This window comes from Macaca fascicularis, chromosome 9 (assembly GCF_037993035.2).
Source record: "Macaca fascicularis isolate 582-1 chromosome 9, T2T-MFA8v1.1".
Classification (NCBI taxonomy): Eukaryota; Metazoa; Chordata; class Mammalia; order Primates; family Cercopithecidae; genus Macaca; species Macaca fascicularis.
This window is the reverse complement of record NC_088383.1, coordinates 80,632,038-80,660,002: the sequence shown is the minus strand read 5'-3', so window position 1 is coordinate 80,660,002 and position 27,965 is coordinate 80,632,038. Positions and strand designations below refer to the sequence as shown.

At 36.3% G+C, this 27,965-nt stretch overlaps 1 protein-coding gene across 3 annotated transcripts in view; it reads right to left on the bottom strand.

Annotated features, from left to right (window-relative positions):
* Positions 1–502: 502 nt before the first annotated feature.
* CTNNA3 (catenin alpha 3) overlaps positions 503–27,965 on the bottom strand; it is a 1,764,647-nt gene continuing 1,737,184 nt past the window's right edge. For all 3 annotated transcript variants that reach the window (XM_065521050.2, XM_005565734.5, XM_065521052.2), the window contains one exon: positions 503–1,101. In XM_065521050.2, the coding sequence (XP_065377122.1) occupies positions 814–1,101 (288 nt within the window). In that variant the 3' untranslated portion in view covers positions 503–813. The remainder of the gene's footprint in view (positions 1,102–27,965) is intronic.

The following is a 27,965-nucleotide window of genomic DNA, read 5'->3' as shown; positions in this document are numbered from 1 at the left end:
TCACTTTGGGATATAGTTTGTGTCTCATTTCCCCAGTGGGTGGTAACTCTTCTTTCACATATGTATTCAGATAGGCCTAACACGCAAAAGTACAGAATTTTCTAACACATTGGAAACCCAAAAGGTGCATATGTGGCATCAGAACTCATTGTAACCTTTATAATGTTAAGAAAACATTTCATTAATAACCAAGGTTGACCTTCAAAATTCAGCAAGTAGCCTGACTATTCAAATTTGATTAGTTTATAATGGATGTTAGCCTAATAAGTTGACAATGAGTACAGCTATCTAGAGATTACAAGGTTGTTTTTTAGCTATGGCAGGAATCATACATTTCTGCCAGGTTAGATCAGGTAAAGAAAGCATGGAGATTAAATGGGAAAATATTTTATAAAAGTCTTTTGTTTCTATTAAAAAACCAAGTCAGGAGCTCATGTTAGTGTTTTACTTAAAGATAAGGATGATAAGTGCACTTGAAGTATTATGGATAAACAGGACTCTCTTGCATCTCCTGTGTTTATTTGTTAACAAATAGTAGATAATCTCTATGATGGGAAAGACTGAATGACACGTGATAATTCCATTCATTGAACAAGCAAATACTCATTAACTATTAGGTGCTGACCATATAGAAATGACAATGACATGATCCCAAATATATATTGCTTATGTTGATTTGGCACCCAATATTTTATGTTATTTGTGAGTTAAACACCAAAACTTAGTGAAATTACAGAACTTCTTAAGTGTAAAATAAAGCAGTGTGGTTAGCCAGGATTTTGTCATATAGGCACTATAGGTAGAATAGTGGTTTCAGTAGATTTGTCTTCCTCTAAATTCACTCATGACTTGAACTGGATGGATTTTTTTCTTTGCTGAGCCTCGTCTGACAGCTGCACACGTTTCCTCTGGCTTCTCTCTTTTAATTAAGGGTTTTTTTGCAGGAGCCTTCATTCTCCACATCACAACTGGGTGCCGGGGCCCAGCAGGACTCTGGATTCGGATGATCTTGGTTGAGGCAATGTAAGACATTTTCACTGTTTGCACTACAGCATTCATTAAATTTTTGGCTGCTTGGATCAGGGAGGTGACACTGTCCAACTGTAGGGAAAAAAAAGAAAAGAAAAGAAAAAAGAGCTATTATTCCAGAATGCAATTAAGAATTTAAGAGATTTAATGTTATTGAAGCCAAAGAACACCACTTTGCTTTTACCTCAGAAATGAATGAGTTAATCATTTTATACAACTATGTATAGTTATCTACCTCAATCAGTACATCCATTTTTGATCAGTTATCTATTTATCTGATACATCAATTGATTCACAGTCTATCTTCTAAGATGATATCATAGAGAGATTAATTTCTTTCTCTTGGCTTTCAGTGACATCATGTAAATTCTGCAGGGCCCCAATCCACATAATATCGCAAGGCCAGATGGTCACTCTTTTCTTTGTAATGTATCTTTCTATTTCCAGGAGATAATCCTGAGCTCTTTCTGTAAGACAGGATTATCTGCAATAAAACCTATAAATAATTTTATATGAAAACAATTGAAAATTCTCCTCAGGGAATAGTTTAAGATAAATATCATACATACATGTAGGTAAAGACATGCATATATACTAGTCTCTTTCTTGACTATTTCCCAAATAATTGCACCTAAAAGGGTCTCTTTTTTTAACACAGAACTCTTATTTTATCCTATAGTATTTTAAAATAAAATTGGAGCTCTATAATCAAATGAAGTTGAGTTTAAATTTCAGGTCTGTCATTTGGCAAGTAGGAAAAATCATTTAACCACTTTTGCCCTAGTTCTTTCACTATTAAAAAGAAAAAAAAAAAGCAAGCATGTCTATTAAAGGAAAAGTAATACGTGTAAATAAACTAGTACAGTTGATTTTTATTAAATATTATTTTCTTTTTTTGCTATGAAGACTGACAAAATTGCTTAATGGTAAAGATGCATTAATGAGATTAAAAAAACATTTTTCCACATGATTCTGTTTTTGTTATATTTTCTGGTTTGGGTACACAAGCAATCTCAAGGAAAAATGAAATGGTATTCCCAGAATCTTACAAAATACCTTATAACTAAGCTAAGCTGAATTTTTTTTTTTTTTTTTTTGAGACAGAGTCTCCCTGTTGTCACCCCGGTTGGAGTGCAATGGCGTGATCTTGGCTCACTGTAACCTCTGCCTTCCAGGCTCCAGCAATTCTCCTGCCTCAGCCTCCTGAGTAGCTGGGATTGCAGGCGCCCACCACCATGCCTGGCTAATTTTTGTATTTTTAGTAGAGATGGGGTTTCATCATGTTAGCCAGGCAGATCTCGAACTCCTGACCTCAGGTGATCCACCCGCCTCAGCCTCCCAAAGAGCTGAGATAACAGACATGAACCACCGCACCCAGCCAGCTGATTCCTTTTTATACAACCAATGTCTCTTCCATTATTTTAGTTTGGCAGATTGTCATCCACCGCCAACTCATACAGGAAGATGTGCCTCCACTCTCATCCCTCTGTAATGCGTGCTGTCAGGATTGAGACTCACACACTCACTCTGTAGTTACTAAAATCCATCAGCAGCTGCCTAGCCTGAGTTGTCTGCCTTTGCTGTTCGAGGAGTCTCTTCTCACATACCGAATAAATGAGCAGAGGAAAGGAGAAAGCTGAGGTTATGTGCCTGGAGCAGTGGTCTAGCCGGCTGCTTCCTGGGAAAGGAATTTAATTAGCTCTATTATATGCCAAGCCTGAAATCCTTGAAAAGGTAACAGCAAAAAATATGTAATGTGAAAGGCAATAATACTTGGCAACTACACATCTTTAAGTCTTTTTACTTTTTGAAGCCAGAAATGTAAAATCTGTGCATGTGGCAGGAATGACAAATGTTTTACAAACATGAAAAAGGATTTCATGAAGCACCCAAATGTATTTTGGAGGACATTTGGAGCTTCTGAATCTGTATACAACTTAAAAAAATACTAGTCTTTGAATAGAATACCACATTTGTTATTAAATTATTTCACAGACAGATTGCAAGTTAAAATCTGTCTTTTAATAGTTAACAAAAACCTCCTGGACTCCAGTTGATGGGCTAATTATTATAAGGGGTTTCCAATCCCATCACAGAAATAAGCCAGTTTTTCTAAATGGGGAGATAATAGGAGTACTGTTGAGAATCCTTGGTTATGCCACTGCTCAAACATGAAAATATTGGGTTTGTCCCAAGGGTTCTGCACCATCACAAAGTCATTCATGGAAGCAGGTCCCAAGGACCTCCTGTCATTCAGGATTTCACCAATAACTTTGGTTTCACCTAAAACTTGCATTATTCTTTCTTCCTTTTAACTCTGAATTTTGTCTTATACACTGTATTTTATCACCTTTTGATTTTTTTTTCACGTAAGTGGTATCATCTATCAACCAGCAGTGCAGGGAGGTTGTTGACATTCCATTTATGCCTCAAAGTGTGAAAACTGGCTTGTCTTCTTTCCTCACTGAATCAACAAATCCCTGCCTGTGTTATTGTGATCTTTTATTCTGGCCTCTCCCAAATCCTTTGATTTTTAAAATCCTAAATGGTTATAGTAAAATCTTCCCCACCTGACTCAGGAAAACCACCAGACAAATTATCCCTCTAGTTTTGCAGACGGATAGGACAGTTACTGAAAGAACATAGTTATTTCATGAGGAACTCTTGTAGAACACTGTATGAAGATCTTTGAGGTCTAAGAACTATGTGCATTACGATGCACCTACCAGCTACCAGTTAAATCACAGGCTACACGAGCAATGGGCAAAGTCAAGCCTAGCTAATGGTAGAAAATTGTATTCAAGGTCCAAGCAGTGTCTCAGGCCTACTTGTAGAGAATAACGATGCACAACTTAATGCCTGCAAAAAATTATTAAACATCGTTTCATCCAGGTCTACTTTCATGAAAAATCCTTTAAGGGAAAAATTCAATAGGATCCTCTCTGTAAAAACAAAGGCAAATTTGCATAAGGTAATGCACTACTTTTAGGTCTGTGTTCAATTTATTTGAATAAAATTTTCTGAACTTCCCAAATGTACCTGTACAAGACAAGAATGTTTATTCTAAAGGCCTGGTGGAGCAAAACAACCGACTATAAAACTCGGATCCTTAAACTCTTTTACTATTACAAATCACTTTTATTAACTGAAAATTCTTTCAGTGAAATATAACTTGAAACATTTACCATAGAGGAGACATTTTTTTCCTAACACCTGGTAACACTCCTCTCTGATCTAGATGAAGTGTTTTTGACCAAGGTATCAATTAGGAACAGTAATGTCATCTAAGTCCCTCGGACCTCCTGGAGTTATGTTTAAATATCTGCATACTGTCACATATAAAGAGCTTCCCTTTCAGAAGAAGGACAATATTTTAAATAACTTTCAAAGAGAATTGTGTCCTAAATTAAAGACCTCTTCCCTATATTAATTTGATGTCTACCATTTGCCATGATAAATAGGAAGATAGCCATTCTTCTGAGGCAGACATCTTGTACTTATTCTCATAACACTGGTATGGTTTCAAAACAACCGAGCCTGGGCTGGGTGTGGTGGCTCACGCCTGTAATTCTAGCACTTAGGGAGGCAGAGGCAGGGGAGTCACTTGAGCTCAGGAGTTTGAGACTAGCCTGGGCAACATGGAGAAATCCTGTCTCTACCAAAATTACAAAAAATTATAATAATAATAATAATTGCCAGACATGGGCGTGGTGGCATGTGCCTGTTGCCTCAGCTACTCGAGAGGCTGAGGAGGGAGGATCACTTGAACCCAGAGGCAAAGGTTGCAGTGAGCCGAGATCACGCCACTGCACCCCAGCCTGGGTGACAGAGTGAGACCCTGCATCAAAAAAATAAAATAAAATAAAAATAAAAATAACAGAACTTGATAGTCTATTAATGTCACAATATGCTACTCAATATTGTATATGCCCAAACATAAATCAGTAAGTTCTGCCTCATTTTTTTGTTATCTAGGTGGATAAATGATTATGTTCAATTAACTCTTATGCTAATTATGCAATGTATTTTGCAAACAACCCAAATAATGCCAATTTAAATAGAATCCTGTTAAATATTTTCCTATATAAATCTTAGTTGCTTTATTATAGTGTCTCTTCTGTGCTTTGTGGTATTATATAGGTTTCAGTTTATAATAATGGTACAAATTGGACCAATTCTACAAATGTTTACAGATAAAGGGCTTGTTTTTGAAAACATGTCAATAGTCATTTACTACAAAAAGGTGGGGTTTAGCAACAATAAAATACATTTTCTGTTTCCTCATAAAATGTCAACATTTCGTCCATGTAAGCAGTTTATATAGAACATCTGGATCTTTTCACAAAAACACTAAATGCCTATAAATCCTTGACAACTGTGTCAATTTGGAATGTCTGCTAGCAAACACTTGCCAAAATCCTATTGTAATTAGTGATAGCTAAGAGGAATATTAAAAAAGACATGGTACATATTCCTTCTTTTGCTTTTGGAAGTTTCTCACAGAGATTGTGTCAAAACACTAGAATGCTTTCTACTCTAGGTCACTAGTCTCTAACTCCCTATAGTTTGGATTCAAGACCGTTACCAGACAAATGCCTTGCATGAGGATTCTAAGCCTATGTGAACCTCGCTTCCACTGGTGTAGATCTCACTTTCTTGCACCTGGTCTGTCACCTGGGAAAGCAGCTTCCCAATCACATTGGCAGTGTGAACTGCCATGCCAACTGCTTCTTCTGAGACTCCTGCTGAGAGAAAAGCCTGATGCTGCTGAGAAAGATATATGTTCTGTCCAGTAATCTTTTTGGTAAATGGTACCAAACGTAGCCTATGATCTTATGAGTCTCAAGGTTTACCTGAATTCAAAGACCCCTGGTGGATGTTGGCCCTGCACAAAAGCAATTTTTGAAAGACAAATGTCTAGAGTTTGGTTCCAAGTGTAAGAAGAGCTTAAAATAATTGCTAATATCTATTATATGCTGTAGTATGCAGTTGACATAAATTAACTCATAGCAACTCTATGAGATAAGTACTATTATTATCTTCATTTTATAGAGGAAGAAACAAAGGAACTGGAAGTTCTGGTGACTGGCTCAAAGTAACACAGATATTAAATAGGAGGGCTGGAATTTGAACCAAGTAAGTCTGGTTCTACCTTGTGTTTTTTCTCATTGCATAACCCTGCCTCCAAGAATACGCTACTTCCAATATGTGATTATTTTTCGATATCAGATAGTTAAATCAATTATACTAACATTAATAGAGTGTCTAAAATTTTAAAGTTGACTACTCAACAACTCTGCTTTTAAGAAGCTTGCTCTTATTTTTGTAATGCATATTGCTACCAGGAGCAATGAGAGTATTTTATTTGCCACGGCATTTTGTTAGGATTGTGGTTTGAAAATTTATAAACTAATTTCCAAGTTGCATTTTTTTGGAAGAGCAAATAGAAATACTCAGTCACCTTATAGGCCCTAAAGCATTTAAAGACATTTAGATTGAGACTATTTCATAAGAAAAGATTTTTAAATTTTAAAATCTGGGTCTCAGTAAACATATCAATAAGACAAAGAAAAACCATAAATCACATTATAGGTTCTAGGACGTGGAAGTACATAACATTTATCTTTCAATCTTTTAAATGTGCCAGTATAAATACAATCCTGATTAACCAAACTTTTTTTTTTTCTTATTCTCTAATAAAATTAAGTCAATTTGTTTGCTTGGTTTTGCAATAAATAACAGGATTTGATCCTAGGACTCTGGAGTTTCTTTCCAAGTAGTTATTTTTAAAGTTGCATTTGTTCGTTTTCACACTACCATAAAGATACTACCCAAGACTGGGTTATTTATAAAGGAAAGAGGTTTAATTGACTCACAGTTCTGCATGTCTGGGAGGGAGGCCTCAGGAAAATTATAATCATGGCAGAAGGGGAAGCAGGCACATCTTACATTGCAGCAGGAGAGAGACAGCAAACAAGAGCAGGGAAAACTGCCTTATAAAAACATCGATCTCGTGAGAACTCACTATCACAAGAACAGCATGGGGGAAAGTGCCTCCATGATCCAGCCACCTCCCTCCCTCAATATTTGGGGAATTACAGTTCGCTCCTTCACACTTGGGGATTACAATTGAAGATGAGATTTGGGTGAGGACACAAAGCCTAACCATATCAAAAATACTGAGTTAAACTATTTGGAAATGAAGTTAGCAAAGGCAGTGTCAAAGAGCATATGTATGTGTAATGGCAGATTACAACTGACAGCATAAACTATTTATAAAAAGACTTAAGAATATTTGTAGTCTTGGCCGGGCGCGGTGGCTCAAGCCTGTAATCCCAGCACTTTGGGAGGCCGAGACGGGCGGATCACGAGGTCAGGAGATCGAGACCATCTGGCTAACCTGGTGAAACCCCGTCTCTACTAAAAAATACAAAAAACTAGCCGGGCGAGGCGGCGGGCGCCTATAGTCCCAGCTACTCGGGAGGCTGAGGCAGGAGAATGGCGTGAACCCGGGAGGCGGAGCTTGCAGTGAGCTGAGATCCGGCCACTGCCCTCCAGCCTGGGCGACAGAGCGAGACTCCATCTAAAAAAAAAAAAAAAAAGGATTTTTGTAGTCTTTCTAACTTATAGGTGCCATTTGCACCTCAAGATTGATCTAATGGTAGTAGTTTTACACCACAGTAAATGCTTAAATACATTTACTTTAACCAAAATGCATTAAATTATTCAATGTTTTTATGATCTACTCTGAATGTCTCTTTTAAGAGCTAATTTTATCCCAATACTGGCTTAATACATTCTTTTGTTTCTGAACAGATTTTTAAAAGAATGGTCAGCATTGAGAGCATTCTCCCTTTTCAGATGCGTTCAAAAATGCTAAACAGCCAGGGTGGTTTCATAGGCAAATCAGATAAGGAGCTTTGTTAAATCCAGGCAAAGTGGAGTTGCATCTCCAAATTGAAATTGTCAAGCTTCTAATTAAATTGAGAAGGTAGTTCATTTTTTGGATATGAATAATCATTCCAATGGGCCACTGATATAATTGGCACAGAGATTTGTCCTTTGTCAATGTTCTGTTAGAATGTGACAACAAAAGACAACAACTTAAGTTGAAAGAGGATAAATCAATGCATGAAATAAGTAAAAGAAAAGTAAATGTAACACTACAGAAAGGGCCAGAGATAAAAGGAAATATGACATTTATTCAATTATAATCTTGTCCTGTCAAAAAGCATCTTTAAGATGCTTTTTTTCCTAAAGATAATTTTTTTCTAAAGGAGATACTCTAGGCCAGAAACATTTTATATCCCCTTAAAAAGAAATAATCACAAACAATGCCAATTCAGGTGGCTACTCAGAATGCCTTTTACTTTTTTTTAAAATGACCTATCATAAAAATATACACATTGGTAATAATCATAATATTTAGCTATACTTCAACCATGTTGACTTAAGGCAAATGCTTAGCTGAAGAATCAATTTTCTAAAATATTACAGTCCTAAATAAACAGATTCAGAACAATTAGTATATTCTTTCCCATGTAGAGTCAGCAAGAGTGGGTTAGGTATGGCATTGTTCTCTCAACATCAGTGTTTCAACTTTAGCTTCCTCTTCTCAGCACCATCAGTCAGGACACTGAGATCTGCCCTCTCCATAGCGGGCTGTGCAATAATGTTAAACCTTACATCTTGATTATTCTTCAGGATCTATGAGCTAAAAGTAACAAAGCATCAGCCTCCATCCTTGATCCTACACTTAGGTCTTTCAAGACCAGAAGCAAGGAACAACTAGGCTGTGTGAAGCTAAAAGGCCAAATGACATTAGTTTTACAACCCATGCAGAGCTTCCAGACCACAGATGTTTTCACATACCTATAATTTTCAACTCTTTCAATCTTGATTATTCTACCATTTTGATAATATTTGGCAATATTTAATATTTCTTAGCTCACTTTTCTCTCTACTACAGATGTCTTGCAGAACAGAATTATCCATTTCCCTAACACTGAGCCAAAGGTGACTGTCTACCATTTTTAGAGAATCCCCTTGTATTAGTTTGTTCTCATGCTGCTAGTAAAGACATACCTGAGACTGGGTAATTTATAAAGGAAAAAGGTTTAATTGAATCACAGTTCCATATGGCTAGGGAGGCCTCACAATCATGTCTTACATGGTAATCAAGGCAAGGAGGAACAAAGTCATGTCTTACATGGTGGCAGGCAAGGGAGTGTGCAGAGGAACTGCCCCATTTTAAAACCATCAGATCTTGTTAAGACTTATTACCATCATGAGAACATCATGGGAAAAACCCGCCCCCATGATTCCATTACCTCCCACTGAGTCCCTCCCATGACACATGGGGATTATTACAATTCAAGGTGAGATTTGGGTAGGGACCCAAAGCCAAACCACATCACCCTCATTGAGCAAATTGGTTTCTAGGTAAATTAATGGCCACCAACCTGAAACTAACAGATAATGCATCTGTGTGTTTTTAGCTAATTCTTGTATCCATTCTACCCAAACACTAGCCTAAACTTCCACTTTCATCAAACCTCTAGCCCCTCATATTCCTACTTGTTCTGCAGACTACCTCACTTACAACAATGTTTTTTGTTTTTTTTTTTTTTTTTTTTTTTTTGAGACGGAGTCTCGCTCTATCGCCCAGGCTGGAGTGCAGTGGCGCGATCTCGGCTCACTGCAAGCTCCGCCTCCCAGGTTCACGCCATTCTCCTGCCTCAGCTTCCTGAGTAGCTTGGACTACAGGCACCCGCCACTGCGCCCGTTTAATTTTTTGTATTTTTAGTAGAGACGGGGTTTCACCGTGGTCTCGATCTCCTGACTTTGTGATCCGCCTGCCTTGGCCTCCTAAAGTGCTGGGATTCCAGGCGTGAGCCACCGCGCCCGGCCACAACAAATATTAAATAAGCAAACAAACAACAACAATAAAATCGAAGCAGTAAAAATGAAACTGCCCCAACCTCTATCTTTCATTCTTATCCATTTCTATTAAAATGAAAATTATCTGGTTCTCTTCCTCCCTACCTTCTTGCGGACTTTGCACATTTAATTTCTTTCTTCTAATATATCTTTTTTGTTTTTTTGAGATGGGGTCTTGCTCTGTTGCCCAGGCTGGAGTGCAGTGGCGTGATCTCAGCTCCCTGCAAACTCTGCTCCTGGGTTCAAGCGATTCTCATGCCTCAGCTCCCCAAGGAGCTGGGATTACAGGTGCATGCCACCATGCCTGGCTAATTTTTGTGTTTTTAGTAGAGATGGGTTTTTACCATATTAGCTAGGCCGGTCCCCAACTCCTGACCTCAGGTCATCTGCCCCCCTTGGCCTCTCAAACTGCTGAGATTACAGGCATAAGCCACCGCACTCGGCTCTTCTTCTAATATATCTTTATTGTATTCCTTTCTACTGACTTTTTCACTGTAGTATTTAAATGTTTATAAGACCGTATCTTAAAACATAGCCAGACTTATTAAAAGGTTATCTACTATCCCTAAAACTATTTTTCCTCACTTATCATTTCTTAAGCAATCTGATTCCTTTCATATAAATGCTTCCCCTTCATATATATGTATGTATATACACATATATAAAATGACACATATATATTAATATGTGATAGGCTATATAATCAGACATTTTATATATTAATATGTAATGTATGCTAGATGTATTATATAATATATAATAGATTACATATATGTTAAATATATAACATATATGTGAAATTATTCAGTTGGTAACTCTGTATAACTGTTTTCTTTCAGTCAAATCACATTTATCAGATCAATTAATTCTCATTCTTGAATACTTAATTACTTATAAATATCACAGTTTATCCATTTGACTATTAATAGGCTTTTAGGTAGTTTGGAGCTACTTAAAATATATAAATAAAAAATAAATAGGAACTTATGAATGTTCTAGTATGTGTCTTTTGGTGAACAAATATATACAATTTTATCAAGTATGTACCTGAGAATGCCATTGTGGAGTTATGAAAATGCATGTATTCAGTTTTATTGGATAATTCCAGTGATTTCCAAAGTGCTTCTGTAAATTTATATTTCTAGTAACAATATATGAGTGTTCCAATGTTTTTTTTTTTTTTTTTTGAGACAGAGTTTTGCTCTTGTTGCCCAGGCTGGAGTGCAATGGTTCAATCTCGGCTCACTGCAACCTCTGTCTCCTGGGTTCAAGCGATTCTCCTACCTCAGCCTCCCAAGTAGCTGGGATTACAGGCATGCACCATCACACCTGGCTAATTTTGTATTTTTACTAGAGACGGGGTTTCTCCATGTTGGTCAGGCTGGTCTTGAAGTCCTGACCTCAGGTGATCCGCCTGCCGCGGCCTCCCAAAGTGCTGGGATTACAGGCTTGAGTCTTCCAATTTTTACACATCTTCATCTATACTTTTTTCCCTATATTTTTCACATTAGGCATTATTGCAAGTATGTAGAGCTATTATATTGAGGTTTAATTGGCATCTTATTAATTACTAATGAAGCTCAGCATATTCTCCTATGGTTATAGCTTTGAGTTGCACATACAGACATTGCTCAATTCAATTTTTACTAATCCTTAGATATTTTTCTATAGTCTTTCAGATTTTCTATGTATGAAAGCATACCATCTATGAATAATGATAGCTGTATTTTCTATTTTTCATTTATTTTTTCTTTTTGTTCTGTATTATTCCACTAGACAGAAATGCCAGTATACAAGTGAGGATACAAGGTATTTTTGAATCATACTCATAACTCAGGGAGAATGATTTCAATATGCTATCATTGATTTTTTTAGTTAACTCACGTATTAAATGAGTTTTTAAAAATTTTTCAAGTAAATGAGGACTTACTAGTCTTCCTTTTACTACTGATTTCTAACATAAAATACTACAGTGATTAAAGAATAAACTCTGAATGATTTAAAACATTTTATATTTGTGGATGCTTTGTTTATGACATATAGTCAAATATCGTATGCTTTAGGTACACTAGAAAGGAATGTGAACTTTAGTATTGTTACATCAGTGTTCTATTTATGTCAGCTGGTTTCCTTAAGCCTATTAACAGTCAAGATCCTCCCCACCCCAGATATCAGACATCCACAGATCTGCTATAGAGCACTACAGATTAGATGTATATTTTCTATAGTTGTATATAAATGGAATTCTATGGTATGTAATTTTTTTGTGTGATGTTTCACATGGCATTACATCTGTAAGCTTCACATATGTTGCTGCATGTACCAGTAGTCTCTTTTATTTATTGCTGAGAAGTATTACATTTTATACATATACTGCAATTTGTTAATTCATTATCTTTGTGACTGGCATTCAGTTTATTTCTTTTGCTATAACAAATAAAGTTGTTATGGCATTATTGTACAACTATTTTGTATAGTATGTTTTTATTTCTCTTGGGTAAATAACTAGAAGTAAAACTATGTTCTGTTGTTAAATATGTGTCTAACTTCATAAGGAATTAACAAACTGTTGACCAAAGTTATTTTGCCATTTTGTATGAGCATTATAGTTATTCTACATCCTCAGTCACACTTGGTATTTTGATATTTTGATTCTTTTTACATTTTAGAGATTTTGACGAGTATAAAGAGAAACATCACTGTTTTTATTCTTCTATGGCTAATATTTTTTTGTCCTAGCAAAAAATGGCTACTACAATGTTAAACAGATTTTCTTTTATGCTTTCTTCCAGATATTTGAAGTTGGAGATTTATGTTTATGATTATGATTACTTTGTATTAATTTTTGTATACAGAGTAATGTGCAGTACATTTTTTTCATATACAGATATCATTCAAGCACCATTTAGTCAAAATGATTTTCTTTTCTTTTTAAATGATCTTGGAATTGCTGTCAAAATTAAATTGACCATATATGTTTGTCTCTATTTCTGCTTCATTTCTGTGTCTATCTTTATACCAGCATCATACTATGATGCTAACATCACTTTCTCAGGGAAGAGTTCCACGATACTAAGACTAGATTGGATCCTCTTTTATGTTCTTATAGAAATCTATACTTCATTTAACATTAGATTCATCAGAAGGCAATATGATCCATGTAGGCAGAGACAATGTTCTTTTTTACCCTTTTATTACTTGACACAGTCTACAGGAGATATCTGGCATATGAATTAGTTACTGGAAATATTACTTATATAAATTGTAGAATTATTAAGTACAGAAACCACATGCAAAATACTCTCAAAGGCAGACATGAATTAAATTATTCTCTTGTATTCTGCACAAACTGTTAATGTTTTCCAGACATTTCATGCCCTCACTCCATCCAGGAGGTTTCTGGCCTCTAGACATGGCACAAAAACCCTTGATCAAATAATGTTTCTCATTATTTCTGTTTAGAACTCAGAATACAAATCTGTTGGAAGTTATGCTTCTCAGAAAGTCCCAAAGTCCCAAATTCTCACATTTAGATTAATATTTCTCTTAAAAACTTTAACTTCTTGAGAAATATGTCTTATTGACCCAAGAATAAAATATCAGTTTTATAGTCGACAACGTATATTTGAATCCCAACTCTGCCACATTCTAAATACAAAGCCTGGGGAGAAATCTATTAGCATATCTGGGCCTCAGTTTCCTTTCCGCATAATTACAATACAAATACATTTCAGCATTGGTTATTGAGATTTAATGTGATCACAGCTAATCTTAGATTTGTATATACACATACACATGCACATAAATGAAGCTACGGCACTTTTTCTTTTTTTGGAGATGGAGTCTCCCTCTGTCACCTAGGCTGGAGTGCAGTGGTGCAATCTTGGCTCAGTGCAAACTCCACTTCCCGAGTTCACGCCATTCTTCTGCCTCAGCCTGCCTAGTACCTGGGACTACAGGTGCCCGCCACCACACCCTGCTAATTTTTGTACTTTTAGTAGGGACAAGATTTCACCATATTGGTCAGGCTGGTCTCAAACTCCTGACCTTGTGATCTGCCTGCCTTGGCCTCCCAAAGTGTTAGGATTACAGGTGTGAGCCAACGCGCCTGGCCAAAGCAATAGCTTTTATAAGTTTATAAGGTGAACTGGAAAATAATATGACACCAAATTTGGGGATTTTGGTGGAATAAAGCTTAGGACAAATTCTACCCACGGTTGAAAATCCAGAAACAGCACAAGAACATTTCTTGACAATTAGAGGTGAAGGGGCAGGTACTATGACTCTTCCCATTATCCACAACACATTTGTGTGCATGTGCATGTGCACACACCTGTACTTACACACACATGAGTATGTACACACACTTCACACACTTTTTGAAATAGTGTGAGGTCAGCTCGACTAATCACAATCCTTTTGGTGAGTGTATCAGTCAGAGCTCAGTAAAAAAACCAGAAACTACTCTAGGTGCTTCAAACATGGAATTTAACACAAGAAATTAATTATATGGGCAATGGAAAAACTAAGAAGCCAAATGTGAAGCAACCCTCACCTCACCATCAGCCTAAGTTGTTACCATCCTGGAGCTGAAGGAAATGGAGAAGATGAACCCATGCCAAGTAGATAAACTAACACAAATAAATGATTGCTTGTCAGCATCTGTCAATTGTCTCCCACTGGTTAACTCTAGCTGAAAATCAGTAAGTAGTCAAAACATCTTGACTAGGAAAATGTTTTGAGAGTAAAAGTAACCATGACTAGCAAAATGGATTTTTAGCCTGAGCATGCATATCCCCTCATTTTTAGTAGGTCGTGATTTGATTCTTAAAATCTCATAGTACTTAATATTTTAATTTCTGTGATTATAATATTGAGTAAGCTTAAAAAATAAAGTTCACACATTTGTACTCTCATTCAAAGAAACGTTTATACAAAATCAACATTTTGTATAAACGTCATCTTCTCTACCTCTATCTCTAGAAAAAAATTATGATAGAGGGATGGGGTTTAGCTCTCAGCCCTTTTACATATTCTTGATCCTTAAGATGCTGTCAAACATGCTTATTCCTCTCTTTACAAATTCCAGTGTTTTGTTGGGAAAATAGAGGCTGCAAGAGCAAGGGGATGAATAGATTAATTTTAAATTAATACTTATATACATAAGTATATACACTGTACATGTTTATATACAGAATATGGTTTTCTGATTTTTAAATAAAATATCAGCTTCTCTATTTTTTTGAAATACAGCTGAAGTTTTGCCACATGTTGAAAATTTCTTTCATGACCCAGCTTTTTCAGGGGCTTTAAGATTCAACCATGGTTTAACTTGACCCTGTAAACTATGTCATTGGCTCTATTACTAAATTAATAGCTGACTTTCACAATTATCTATAAAGTGAGAGCTATATTGAAAAGAAGACTAGCTTTAGACAATTGCAACAACAAAATCCATGATAAAGGAACCAGTTTTCAGGGCTCTTGTGTCCTTTTGAAATGTATATCCTTCTCATAGTCTCATTTAACTGGTAGACATGGGCACTGCCATGGTGTCTTGCCTGCCATGACTTTACAAATATTACAATATGTACTATGTCAATTGTTTAAATATAGGTTAAGCAGCAGCAGCATTAACTGATACCATTATTGCTTCATCAACACACTGGAAGTAAAGGGAAGCAGATAACAAGACAGAACGGTGCTTTGGAAATTATTCCAGAGACACCTGGAGCAACAAGGTTGTTATCTCAGACGTGAGGCATAGAATCTGTCAGGTATAAAAAATACATCCTGAGGAAAACAATTAAAGTGACTGTTTTCTATTTATTTGAGACTCACACACTCTGTACCTAAGTGAATATCAAAGGTTGGAGAAGGATCCGTGATCGGGAAATATTAAAGAGTTCTGTTCCTGAATTTAGTCTCTCTTCAAATCAGAAATCTCTCTCTTCCTGCCTAGAGTGTCTTATAAAACACAAAACAATCTTCCAGAGTCTTTCTATAGATCAGCACAGCTGTCTCCTCGCTGAGAGGACGAGGTTCAAACACATTTCAGAGCAGCTGGTTGTTGGCTTCCCAGCTGCTTAGGAAACAGGAAATTTTATTGGCAGCAATCCCCTGAAAGCAGTAGGCATCTAAACTAATCCCCAGGCACTGGAATTCGGCAACCAGGAGAAGCATGAAGCCATGTGTGGTTTTTAATCACTGTGATGTTGGTCTTTGTGTAACTTCAAAGATTAAAGTCCTCAGGGTTATGCGGGTGACCATGTAGGTGAAAGGGTGTGTGTAAGCTGAATGGAGGAAGGAAGTAGAGCTGAGGGGTTAAGAATAGGGAGTCTGGAGGTAAACTACATAAATTCAAACAAATTCTTTCTCTGAGTCTGTTTTCTCCTCTATTAAATGGAAAGCCAATGACATCTACCTTATAGGGTTGTCAGAAGGACAGAACGTGAGGATCCAGATTAATGATATAGCGGAATGGGATGTATATACCCTGTTTCGTTGTCATTACTATGATTGCCAAAGGTTTGAAAACAACAATAACACTCCTTTATCAATTGTAATGGCAAAAACTGAAAGAATGCACAAAGATGAATTTGTAATAATGGCTCCCATTTTGTAAACCTGTGTCAAGACCATATGCTTTGCAATATTATCTATAATCCTAGTAACAGCCTTGTGATGTAGGTATTATTTTTGCACATATTAGATAAAGTATCTAAGAACTATGACTCAGATAATTTCAGTGCCTTGCCCAAGGTGACATAGACAGTAAGAGGCAAAGTTGGGATTAATTCCAAATTGCCGTAACGCCGAAGCCCTCATTTTCTCAACCATCTTATGCTGCTACTTTCTTGAGAAAAGGAAATATTTTGTAGCTTAGTGAAAAGATCTCTTAATTGGGATTGTTTTGTTCTGGCTAAGGTCTCCCAACACACTCTTCTTATTCTACCTCTGAATACTTTGCACTAAGATATTCTTCCTCTCTAGTTTAGGAGTCTTTTAAAAATTTTTAAAAAATCCTTGCTCATTGAACTTTAATGTCTCCACTAGGTTTTTCTGAATGGCACTCCCCAGCTTCTCTTGTCCTCCAGAAACGTATGCCAAATGTGATTGCTCGCTTATTCTACCACATCTTAATTGCACCATTTCAAGGGAAAGATTGACTTTTGTGATTAAAAACTGCTTGAATTTCTGAGCAATCCTCATATTAACTGACTCCAATTTTTGAATGTTATATGCCTAGTAATAGACTGAATGGTGCATGTATATATGTGCTTTCCACTTTAGATGCCCTGGGTTTTCTCTTCTCTTTTAAATCTCACTGTTCAATTCAAATATCCATAGATTAAAAAAAAATACAACAATGTAATGATAATAGCACAATAGTGACAAAGAAAGAAGAGCATTGTCCTCTAGAACAAAGCTTTTAACCTAGGGGTCCAGACACATTGATGCACTTCAATTATTTGCGACATGTGTCACAAGAGGCATAATTTGATAGTAATAATAATAGTTCAAATATTGAAATTAGAAAATGATTTACTGTTTTCTCACAAATTGGAGTGGCTTCAAGGTTATCCCTCTAATTATGCCCTTTTACTCACTTGCATTCTGATATACTTCCTGGACTAAGAAAGAAAGGGGAAGGGCTAAAGCTAGTTTCCTAGGAATCAAGCTTAGAAGTTCACCTTATTAATACAGTGTTCAGTGAAATGGGCCTACTCATAAGAAATGTGTTCTGTATGTGAATGTGCATCATAGCAGAAAAACAAAAAGGAAACATTTCAAGATTGTCTTCTCTAGGAACTAGAGATTAAGACTAAACAGATTAATTGCCTTTAAGATCTTCCTCATAACACCAGTGTAAAAGAAATGGCCATCGTCTAAGATCCAAGATTCAGGGTCCAAATTATTTTTAATAACCTGTCTTACACATTTAATAAGTATTCAATTTCATTTTTGTGTATCTTCCACAATATGTTCTGTGGCAGACACTATTTGCCCATTTTTCCTTGATAATGATACCCTGATTTTATTCAGGCAATTAAACCAAACCTGACCTTTTACAACTGATGGGTCTAAAGGTGGTTCATGTGACCCAGTCCCGACCAACTTGGTAGGAGGAAATCTGCTAGAGTGGTTCTGGCACAGAGTCTTTTTTGCAAGTCATATAAAGAGAATGCTCAGTCTCTTACTTCTTAAGTGATTGTGTAAAAACATGCAATTTAGAGCTGCTGTATCCATATTGAAATTATGAGGAAACACATAACAGTAAGAAACAAATGATGATAGAGGGAAATGTTAAATAATCCAGATTTAATGACATTATTAAACTTCGTAATAACCATAATCTGGACTTCTTGTTATGATTTAAGTCATTAATAATAAGATTTGTTACTTGCAACTAAAAGCACTCCTTTTCCAAATCCCGTTTTTGCTTCTCTATTTCCAGCCTAAAATAGTTCAGATGAAGACAATGTAATCTGTCTCTTAGATGGGGTTCCACATTCTAACCATCTTGGTAACTTCAGCTGCAGTTGTTTCTCCCCAGCACTATTTGCTTCACATCACACCCACGTTCAAAAATATACGGACTCTCTTTACTCTGGACACTCATGCTATGGGCACTCTGTGTAGCACTGGCTTATCTAACTCCCAGGTCATGACTTTACTTAAGCATGACTAGTCCATTTGCTGTTGCTCATCTACAACTAGTTGATCCTGCCTTCAAAATTTGAATTCTAAATTATTATTTTATCTATGGAATCACACTCACCCCATTCACATCTATTTCCATCTTTAAAATCCAGAGTTTTGCTGTAATCCCAGCACTCTGGGAGGCCAAGACGGGTGGATCACGAGGTCAGGAGATCGAGGCCATCCTGGCTAACACGGTGAAACCCCGTCTCTACTAAAAATACAAAAATTAGCCGGGCACAGTGGTGGGTGCCTGTAGTCCCAGCTACTAAGGAGGTTGAGGCAGGAGAATGGCGTGAACCTGAGAGATGGAGCTTGCAGTGAGTGAAGATCTCACCACTACACTCCAGCCTGGGCGACAGAGCGAGACTCCATCTCAAAAAAAAAAAAAAAATCCAGAGTTTTGAAGCAAAGTTTTTATTACTTCAATAAAAACAGTGTTTGTAGGTATGGATCAAATCAACGTGGTATTGAGATATTGTTTAACAATTCCCTCAGAAAGAAATACAAAAATATGGGCAGAGAGGTCAATCAAAACAGGAGGATGACACACTGGGAGAATGGCTGCGCGGGGAAACCAAAGGAAAGCCCATTTAACAAGTAAAAGATCTTGGGCACCAGGAGGTCAGAGTTTTCATCTTAGGTAATCATTGATTGAGTTCCAATATAAGATGGCCATTGACTTTAGGGAGCTCTGTAGCCTTTTAGAGAAAATACTGGGGCTTAGTAGTGCAGAACTCAACATCTCGTAGCCTAATAGAAACACAGTAACACTGAGTGAGGAGTCAGCCAAGCAAAGAAGTAGCAGTGCCCAGTGTGTCCATATGACCGTCCCCTATTCATTCCCATAAGCAGGTGAAATGATGAGAGATGTACAAGCCAGTGCAATTTGAGTTATTCCTGTCCATATAACATGATATGTATAACACTTGGATTGCTAAGCTCTAGAAAATTTTCAGCTACAGCACTAATCTGTTGTCCTAAGAAACTATATTTCAACATATCTTCAATCTTTTGAAAAAATCTACCATTCAAAGGAAGAATAAAGAATTTGTTTTGCAAGAAGACGCTAAAATGTGTTTTTGTAGGCTCCTATTATTTCAAGATTTTCAGAGATGGATCTGCCAATATCATGAAGATAATTTACACTAACTTGCATTTTTTTATTTTATAGTTCTGCTTATAATCATGTCATGCTTCTGTTTCATTCTCTTTTAAAGTATCTGGTTATTAGGCCTGATTGTGTTGATTTATTTGAATTAAGCAGAAACGTTGACAGAGGTAACTTATCCTGTGCTAGAATTTTGGTGATTTGAAAATACTTGTTTTTATTTTTGCAGACATCTTATTCAAAATGTTGTAGTTAAGGAAAACCTCCTCTAGCAGTGATGCCGACAATGCAGTTCAAGTGATGAGAAAATGTGGTGAATGCTAATGTTTTATAGCTTTTAATTATTTTGTCCTTTGAGTTCAACGAAATGGTTGTGTATCTTAGGGTCATGGAGAACATTCATTTTGTAAGTGTGTGTGTGTAATTTTTCTTCTTTCTTTCTTTGTTAATTTTTTAAATTGACAGATAATATTTTATGTTTTTATCAAGCACAACATGCATTCTAGCTTATGGAAAGGCTTTTGCACTGAATATAGAAGGCTAGAGGTATTTTCAGTGGGTGAGCTGTTATGGATAATGATATGACCAAGCTATAGAGCAGCCTTTATAAATGCATATTTTATTGGAACTGATAAAGAAGTGAGAGGGTCTGTGGAACAGACAGTCAAGAGTTTAGATAATGAGGTTTTTACAACAGCATGGAAAGAAAAGTATCAATCCTGCTTCTTTGTTCAGATACCTGATGTATCTTGGCTTCAGGCTTTTCAATTTATTGTTCAAAATGCTACCAGGGAAGACAAATGACTACCCCCGGTTGCCTTGTAACAACAGTAAAGCTTTGGTTAGAGAGTTTAGAATTGGACTTAGAAGACAGACTGCGCAAGTTTTTCAAATCCAAATTTAATAATAGATAAATGTTGATTAGGATTCTTTATTTCCGGCCGGGCGCGGTGGCTCAAGCCTGTAATCCCAGCACTTTGGGAGGCCGAGACGGGCGGATCACGAGGTCAGGAGATCGAGACCATCCTGGCTAACACGGTGAAACCCCGTCTCTACTAAAAAAAATACAAAAAGCTAGCCGGGCGAGGTGGCAGGCGCCTGTAGTCCCAGCTACTCGGGAGGCTGAGGCAGGAGAATGGCGTAAACCCGGGAGGCGGAGCTTGCTGTGAGCTGAGATCCGGCCACTGCACTCCAGCCTGGGCGACAGAGCGAGACTCCGTCTCAAAAAAAAAAGAATTATTTATTTCCTTAAGTTAACTTTTAGTATCTGGTATTACTGTAGTTAGGTGCAAAAGAGTTCTATGAATTTCCAAGTACCAGAGTCAAATAATTGTTTTGAATTATAAAAAACCATGAAACCAAATATATTTGTGAAATAATACAGTAGTTGTTGCTTTGTATTATCGCTATAAGAGGGGTCTAGAAGTATGGACTCTTGATGTCATCAAGCTGTCTTGAAGTCCCTATTACTCTCATTTGGGTCAATAAAAGTATGCATTATTTGTTGGACAGTGTCTACAACTCCAATGAACATTCACATGCTGAAGAATTCCACATCTTCAGCTCTGACATTGGGGTTCCATTATAATATTTCCAATTACCTTTTGGAAATTTACACTTAGATGTGCTGTAAGGACCTCAAATGTAGCCAAACTTTCTCCCCAGCAGCTTAGCATAATGATTAAGAGTGATTAAAAACACAGACTTCAGAAGCAAATAGTCTATATTCAAAACTTTTCTCTGCTACCAATTAAACAAGTAACCATGGTTGATTTATTTAATTTTTCTGGGCCTCAGTTTTCCCATCTGAAAAACAGGCATAATAATCATATCTACCTAATAAAGTGGACATGACAATTACATAAATTATAGAGTTATATATTTATCTAAACACTTGTAATAGTGTCTTGCACATACATATATTAAAAACAGGCACAATAATCATATCTACCTAATAAACTTGTTGACATGACAATTACATAAGTTATATAACTATATATAATATAAATATAAACATTTGTTATAGTCTGCCACATAGTATGCACTATATATAAATTTTTATTTACTATTACAATAGCCTCCAAATCTGTGCCTATTCCACTCATAGTCACCAAAATGGATTTATTGTATCTCCTAAAGCTCTCCTAAATGTAAATCCCCTTCTTTGACTTTACATTGTCTAATTAATGCAGATTAATTAATGCAAATAAATGTCCTTTTTACATGAACCATTGAAATAGCCTCCCATTGGTCTCATAGAGTTGTTCCCCTTTCTTTAATTTATCCAGAATTATCTTTCTAAAGCATGATTTTGATAATTACTTTCCTGTTTTACAAACTTCAAAGCAGCAATAGTAACCACAGAATAAGTTCAGAGTATTGAGCATGTTATAGTCTCAAACGATGATTTTGCCAATCTTATTTTCCACCAATACAACTTACTCACCATTTTTCTCACAGTATGAAATGAAAGTCTTGCTTCCATTAGTGTAGATGTTTGCCTCTCTTCCAGGAGTTTCTTTCTTGAATTCACACAATTCTTTAAGACTCAGCTTGATTATCTCAGTCATTTTCCAGGGAGATGGTGATGATGTCCCCAGCACCATTCTCCTCTTTCAAGTAGTGATCATGACCGGTTTCTTGGTGTACCCTACTGTATTTTGCCCATATACTGTACTTCTATTATAGCACTTACCACAGTGAACTGCTATCGTCTTGCCCTGATCTTCACTGGGAAAATGAATATAAAACAAAAGATGTAGGATAAGAAAAACTCTAATTGTATTTGATTGTTGGCTCACATTTAAGTAGTGATTACATTTTTTAAAAGATCCTGGAGAAATGACTATTATTTTCTTTGATTCTGTGAATCTAATAGATCATGACACTTTGCAAGCAAGTTTGGCATGCCAGAGTAAACAAAGGAAGGGGTGAGAGAAGAATGCTACCTTAATCCAAACAGGTTCAGGTGGACTGCCCTGTCCTATATCCAAAAGAACTCAACAAACAAACAAAAACCACATATGTGCTCCTGATGTTGTCTTGATAAGAACTAAGAATGTTAAAAAGAGGGAGGCTGCTGATTCAAATATCCTGCAGAAATTTTAAAAGATGTTTAAGGAAAGCAATGATCAGGGGCCATCTCAGTGAGTATGTTGAAGCTGAGGGGAAACAGTTATTCCTGGAGCAAGTTTAGAGAATGAATCAACCTCAGAATTAGGTAGATATTGTATCCTGGAGTATTTGATTCCATTGATACTGGAATCTTAATGCTTTGCTTCACTTTCCTGATTCTGATACTTAAACGTGCTTCATAAGCCATCTGAAACCAAGGCTACAGGATTGTCTGAATTTAACCTAATGATACCAGGGAAATAACACATAATTATTTCTGCTCTCTTTAGCAGAATTTAAATTCTCTCTCCTCTGTCAGAAAGATGACAAAAAACATGACTCATGTCAAGAATCAATTTGTCACATCTATAACCTTGACACTGTTGGAACTAAGTATATAGTGAGATGACTGGGGACTTTAAGGGTAGAGGCTTGACAGAAGGAAGTCTGATTTATAACCTTCCTCATCTATGAACTTTCCAAAGACTTTCATCTAATGTTCTTCCTGGATCCCAGCCCTGAATTTAGTTAACCTTTGCGGCTGTGCCAATTTATCCACACCTTTGAGTTCTATCTCACCCCAGAATATGAAACCAATCTTGGCCAAAGACAGAGGCCTATAAGGCATCTTTGGCAGGTGGCATAACAGTTTAACATTGAGTTATTCTCCTTGCCAGCAGTGTGTGTTAGTGGGCCTATTCAATCCCTTCTAATTCAGAGCACAATTATAAGGGATCAAATAGGCCCACTAACTAACACAGCTGGCAAGTAACTGGAATATAGCATAGACTAGTAGAAAGAGCTTTTCAACTGTAAATTGAGACTAAATATTCAATGTACATTTTGACTACTGAATAATTTTTTCCTAGTTACTCAGAGTTTCTGAGCTCAAATTTCTTTGTGCAGTATGCAGGTTGGGCTGAATTATTTATAAGGTCCCATCCAGTTCTACAATTTTAAGATTAATAACTGCTACGTTTTCCTCTAGGTCCTCCACAGACCCTTTAAAATCATGACAGATTATATCAGTGACAGATTTCTTTCTTTAAATTCTTATGTTTAGTTCTTTGACACATGCAAACTGTTTTCCTACCCATACATAATAAATATTCATCCTAGTTTAGTGTAATTTTTTGAGTCTGTCCTATAACCTATCACTAGCCTCTCTGGGGTAACTCTTCTAAACTCTCAATGAACAAGTAAAACATCACCAATCTACATACATTATGTTCTCAAACTACCATTATTGTACTGCAGTTTTTATAATATAAATAATTTGTGTGATTATTTGATGAACTATATAATGATAGGCTTTTTTTTGGCTTTAGCAAAATTATTTATAACAAAACACAGTGTGGTGGTATTTTGGGAGAAAGTAACCTGAACACCAAACCTTTTAATCTTGATTAATAAAGAGGACAATATGAAATATCCTGGAAGCGAATTGTATATTATTTATGACAAAATAAATCAAATGGAATTGAGCAATGGATTTCTCTTAATCAAATCAATATATTTGAGCACCTTTCAACTGAAAAAGCAAATAATTAGTAGAATATCCCAACCCAAACCAATCTAATTAATAACTTATTTCAATTTTCTTGAACTCAATATTTACCTTAACACATAAAGAGCATTTCTGAATCTGTAAGAAGGGAAGGCCCTAAACAGTCATTGTGTTGCAAAAATCCACATGAACTGTACTCTTAAATGTGGAATGTACCTGCTCTTGTACTGCTAAGCCAGAAGAAATTTTAAAGTACTAGTCAATATTGTTTCATAATAATTGGGAATTTGGCAGACAGTTATTGAGGGAGAAATGATATTTGATGACCTCTAGCCCCAGATTAGTTTAAAACATTGTTAAATATTTCAGATATATTCATGCCTATAAAATACAGGCATGTTCAGCTCTCACACTTACTCCAACGTAACAGAAAGCAGGCAAAACATATCACTTTATTATGTGTTTTTTATAGTAATGGCCACTATTCACTCTGATGCTATTATGGATTATGTTGTTCAACCTATACTGACTCTCTTATATCACTGAGCAGAGATTAGATGATATTTGGTACAAATGGAAAAGTAGTAAAATATTTATTCAGAAAGTATGTGAGTTCATTTTACTTAGAGACCTGTGATTATACACATGCGGGTTTTAGCAAAAACAGAATTGAGATGCATAGGCCTTTATCCCTGCAGTGAAACATTTTTTTTTTCTGATTTAAAAAATCATATTCTCAGCAGTTTAATCTTATACATGGCAAAATGATGGATTTTCAGATTCCCAGTTAAATTTTGGGATTATGTCCTGTTCAAAAATCAGCTTGTGAAACTTGCAATGCCATTCACAAAAGAAAATGATATTTTAGATGGTGATATGCTTTCTCAGCCTGTTCATTTAACCCTTCTTGTTTAACTCATGTTGCATGTAAAGTATTTAAGTCATGGCAATCCAGAATGCCACAATAATAATTAGTATTTACTGATTCTTGATCATGCCAAAAGTATTATATCCATTATCACATTTAATCCGAAAATAAACCAAACAAATCTTATGGATATAGATAAGAAAAAGAAGATTAATTATCTTTTCCAAGACCACAAATCTTGTCAAACCTTGTAAGCCAATATTTGCATAGTTTAAATGCACAGTAAACAGTGTTTATTATGTGCTAGGCATTATTAAATAGCTTTAGATATATTTAAATCATTTGCCATCAGAAGTCTGTACTATAGGTCTTACTATTATCCTCATTTTACAGATGAAGCACAAAGGTCCATAGTCACACATTTTGAAACAAGATCAGGACCTGCAGCCAGGCAGTCTGGGTCTATGGTCCATGTTCTTAACCATGATGCAATACTGGCTCTCAAAGTCCCGCACAAACTAAGAATCCAGGTCTACCTGACTCCAAAGCCAGTGCTTATCTTACTACTACTCACTGCTGTCACTCTAATAACATGTAGAACAGTTAATGGAATATGAAAATGCATTCAATATGCCAAGTCAGAATATCTGAAATATTTAAGCTACCCATGTCATTCCCATGGAGAAAATTAATCCAGAGTCTGCATTTTTCCCCCAGGCTAAGGAAGAGAAATTCAGTTTGCTAGAAACAATCCCAAAGACCTGTACTATGAGTTTGTATGGAGAAGGAGGCCCGGCTTTGTGCAAGTATAAACTCTGGATTCAGTTCCAAGCTCAGAATGTTACTCTGGTTAGTTCCACTGACTGCTCCCTCCCCCATTTCATTTAGGATCTTGATTAAATTGATTCTGATCTTTCCTTCCCAAATGTAACTATGGTCAGTCTTGGAAGATATCCTCCACCTGTTGGAATCTTAGTCAAACACAAAGTCCTGAAATCTTTTAAAGATGTTTACAACTTGCAACAATGGGGAGAAACAAACGGGTAAAAGTAGCATTTTGAAAAGAATTAACTCTTGTGTATGTCTTATTTCTAGAACTGGTGTTTCTGGCTCACTCCATTTTAACAGAGAATGTTCACCTTATATAATTTCCTGCCCAAGCCCTCACCACCCGTTTTGGGTTTTTGTTTGTTTGCTTAAATGGTATACTTAAAATATATGTTTAACAAAGGTATTTAAAGAGTCAAAGGAGTAAATTTTCTAGATTTCAGAGAAGAACTCTATACTCGTCTGTTCACTTTTCATTAAAGCAGGTTTATTTAAAAATCATTAAAATACAATTTAGGGTTGGATGCAAGGTAGGCTCTCTTGTGATGTGGGGGGCAGTTGGAGATGCATTAGAACTTGGGAATGATAGCAAGTAGATTGCCACTGGCAGAAGAATTAAAACAGAAAGAAGCATCCAGGAGGTCAAGATAGGCAGATCATGAGGTCAAGATAGGCAGATCATGAGGTCAAGAGATCGAGACCATCCTGGCCAACATGGTGAAACTCTGTCTCTACTAAAAATACAAAAATCAGCCAGGTGTGATGGTATACAATTGTAGTTCCAGCCACTAGGGAGGCTGAGGCAGGAGAATCGCTTGAACCCAGGAGGCAGAGGTTGCAGTGAGCCAAGATCATGCCACCGCACTCCAGCCTGGTGACAGACCAAGACTGTCTCAAAAAAAAAAAAAAAAAAAAAAAAAAGAAAGAAAGAAGCATCCATTAGTATCCATACAAATTTATTTTCATTGCCTCTTTTCTTTCTCTTTATCAATTTATCTTCTGACCTGAACTTCTTGCAAGGAGAAGTGAGAAACAGGATTTGGGTAAGAGAATAAGAACGGAAAAAATATTTAGCATAGACAAATTTTGTATTGCTAAGCTAAAATCAGTCATTTATTTATACTTAAAGAATCTCTAGGTTTGTGAGACAGTAAAATGCTCTGGTTAGGAGTACAAGCTCTGGAATCAAAAAATCTAGATTTAAAATTGGATTCCACAACATACTCATGGTATTACCTCACGGACCAGTTACTCAAGTTTTGCCTCAGGTTTTAATTTGCAAAGTTGTGATAAAACAACAGACATTGCATACAATTATTATAAAGATTAAATAAAGTAGAATACATAAAGAACTTAAAACATTTTCTGATATATAACAAGCATTAGTAAGGATTAATTTTTGTTATTGTTGCTTCTATTGATAATAGTTATATCATTTTTAATAAGCATTGTGATCCAGATGCTGGGATAATAGTTTTACACAGAGGATCTATACAAAGCACAACTGTACATATACCCTCAAATATTACTGCTAGGATCCTCTAAAGGAAGTAATATTATTTTCTGAAGTGACATAGGACAAACAAAATCCCCAACGACATTACATCGAACCTATTTCCTGCATGCAGCTAGCAAGGTGAATGGTAGGGCATGGAAGCAAATCTTTCTATCAATATTTCCATTTACCCTGGCATGTGGACGCATGGACACAGACAAGACGGGAACCCTGAAGGGTTCAGGCATCATAAGTCCCTACTTTATGATTCAATTTCATCTTTAGGACAGGAACCTCTTTACAAAGTATATGGGTGAACTTTGGAGTCAGTAAGCAGTGAAATAGTCCCCCAGTTTTATCTTAGAATGGG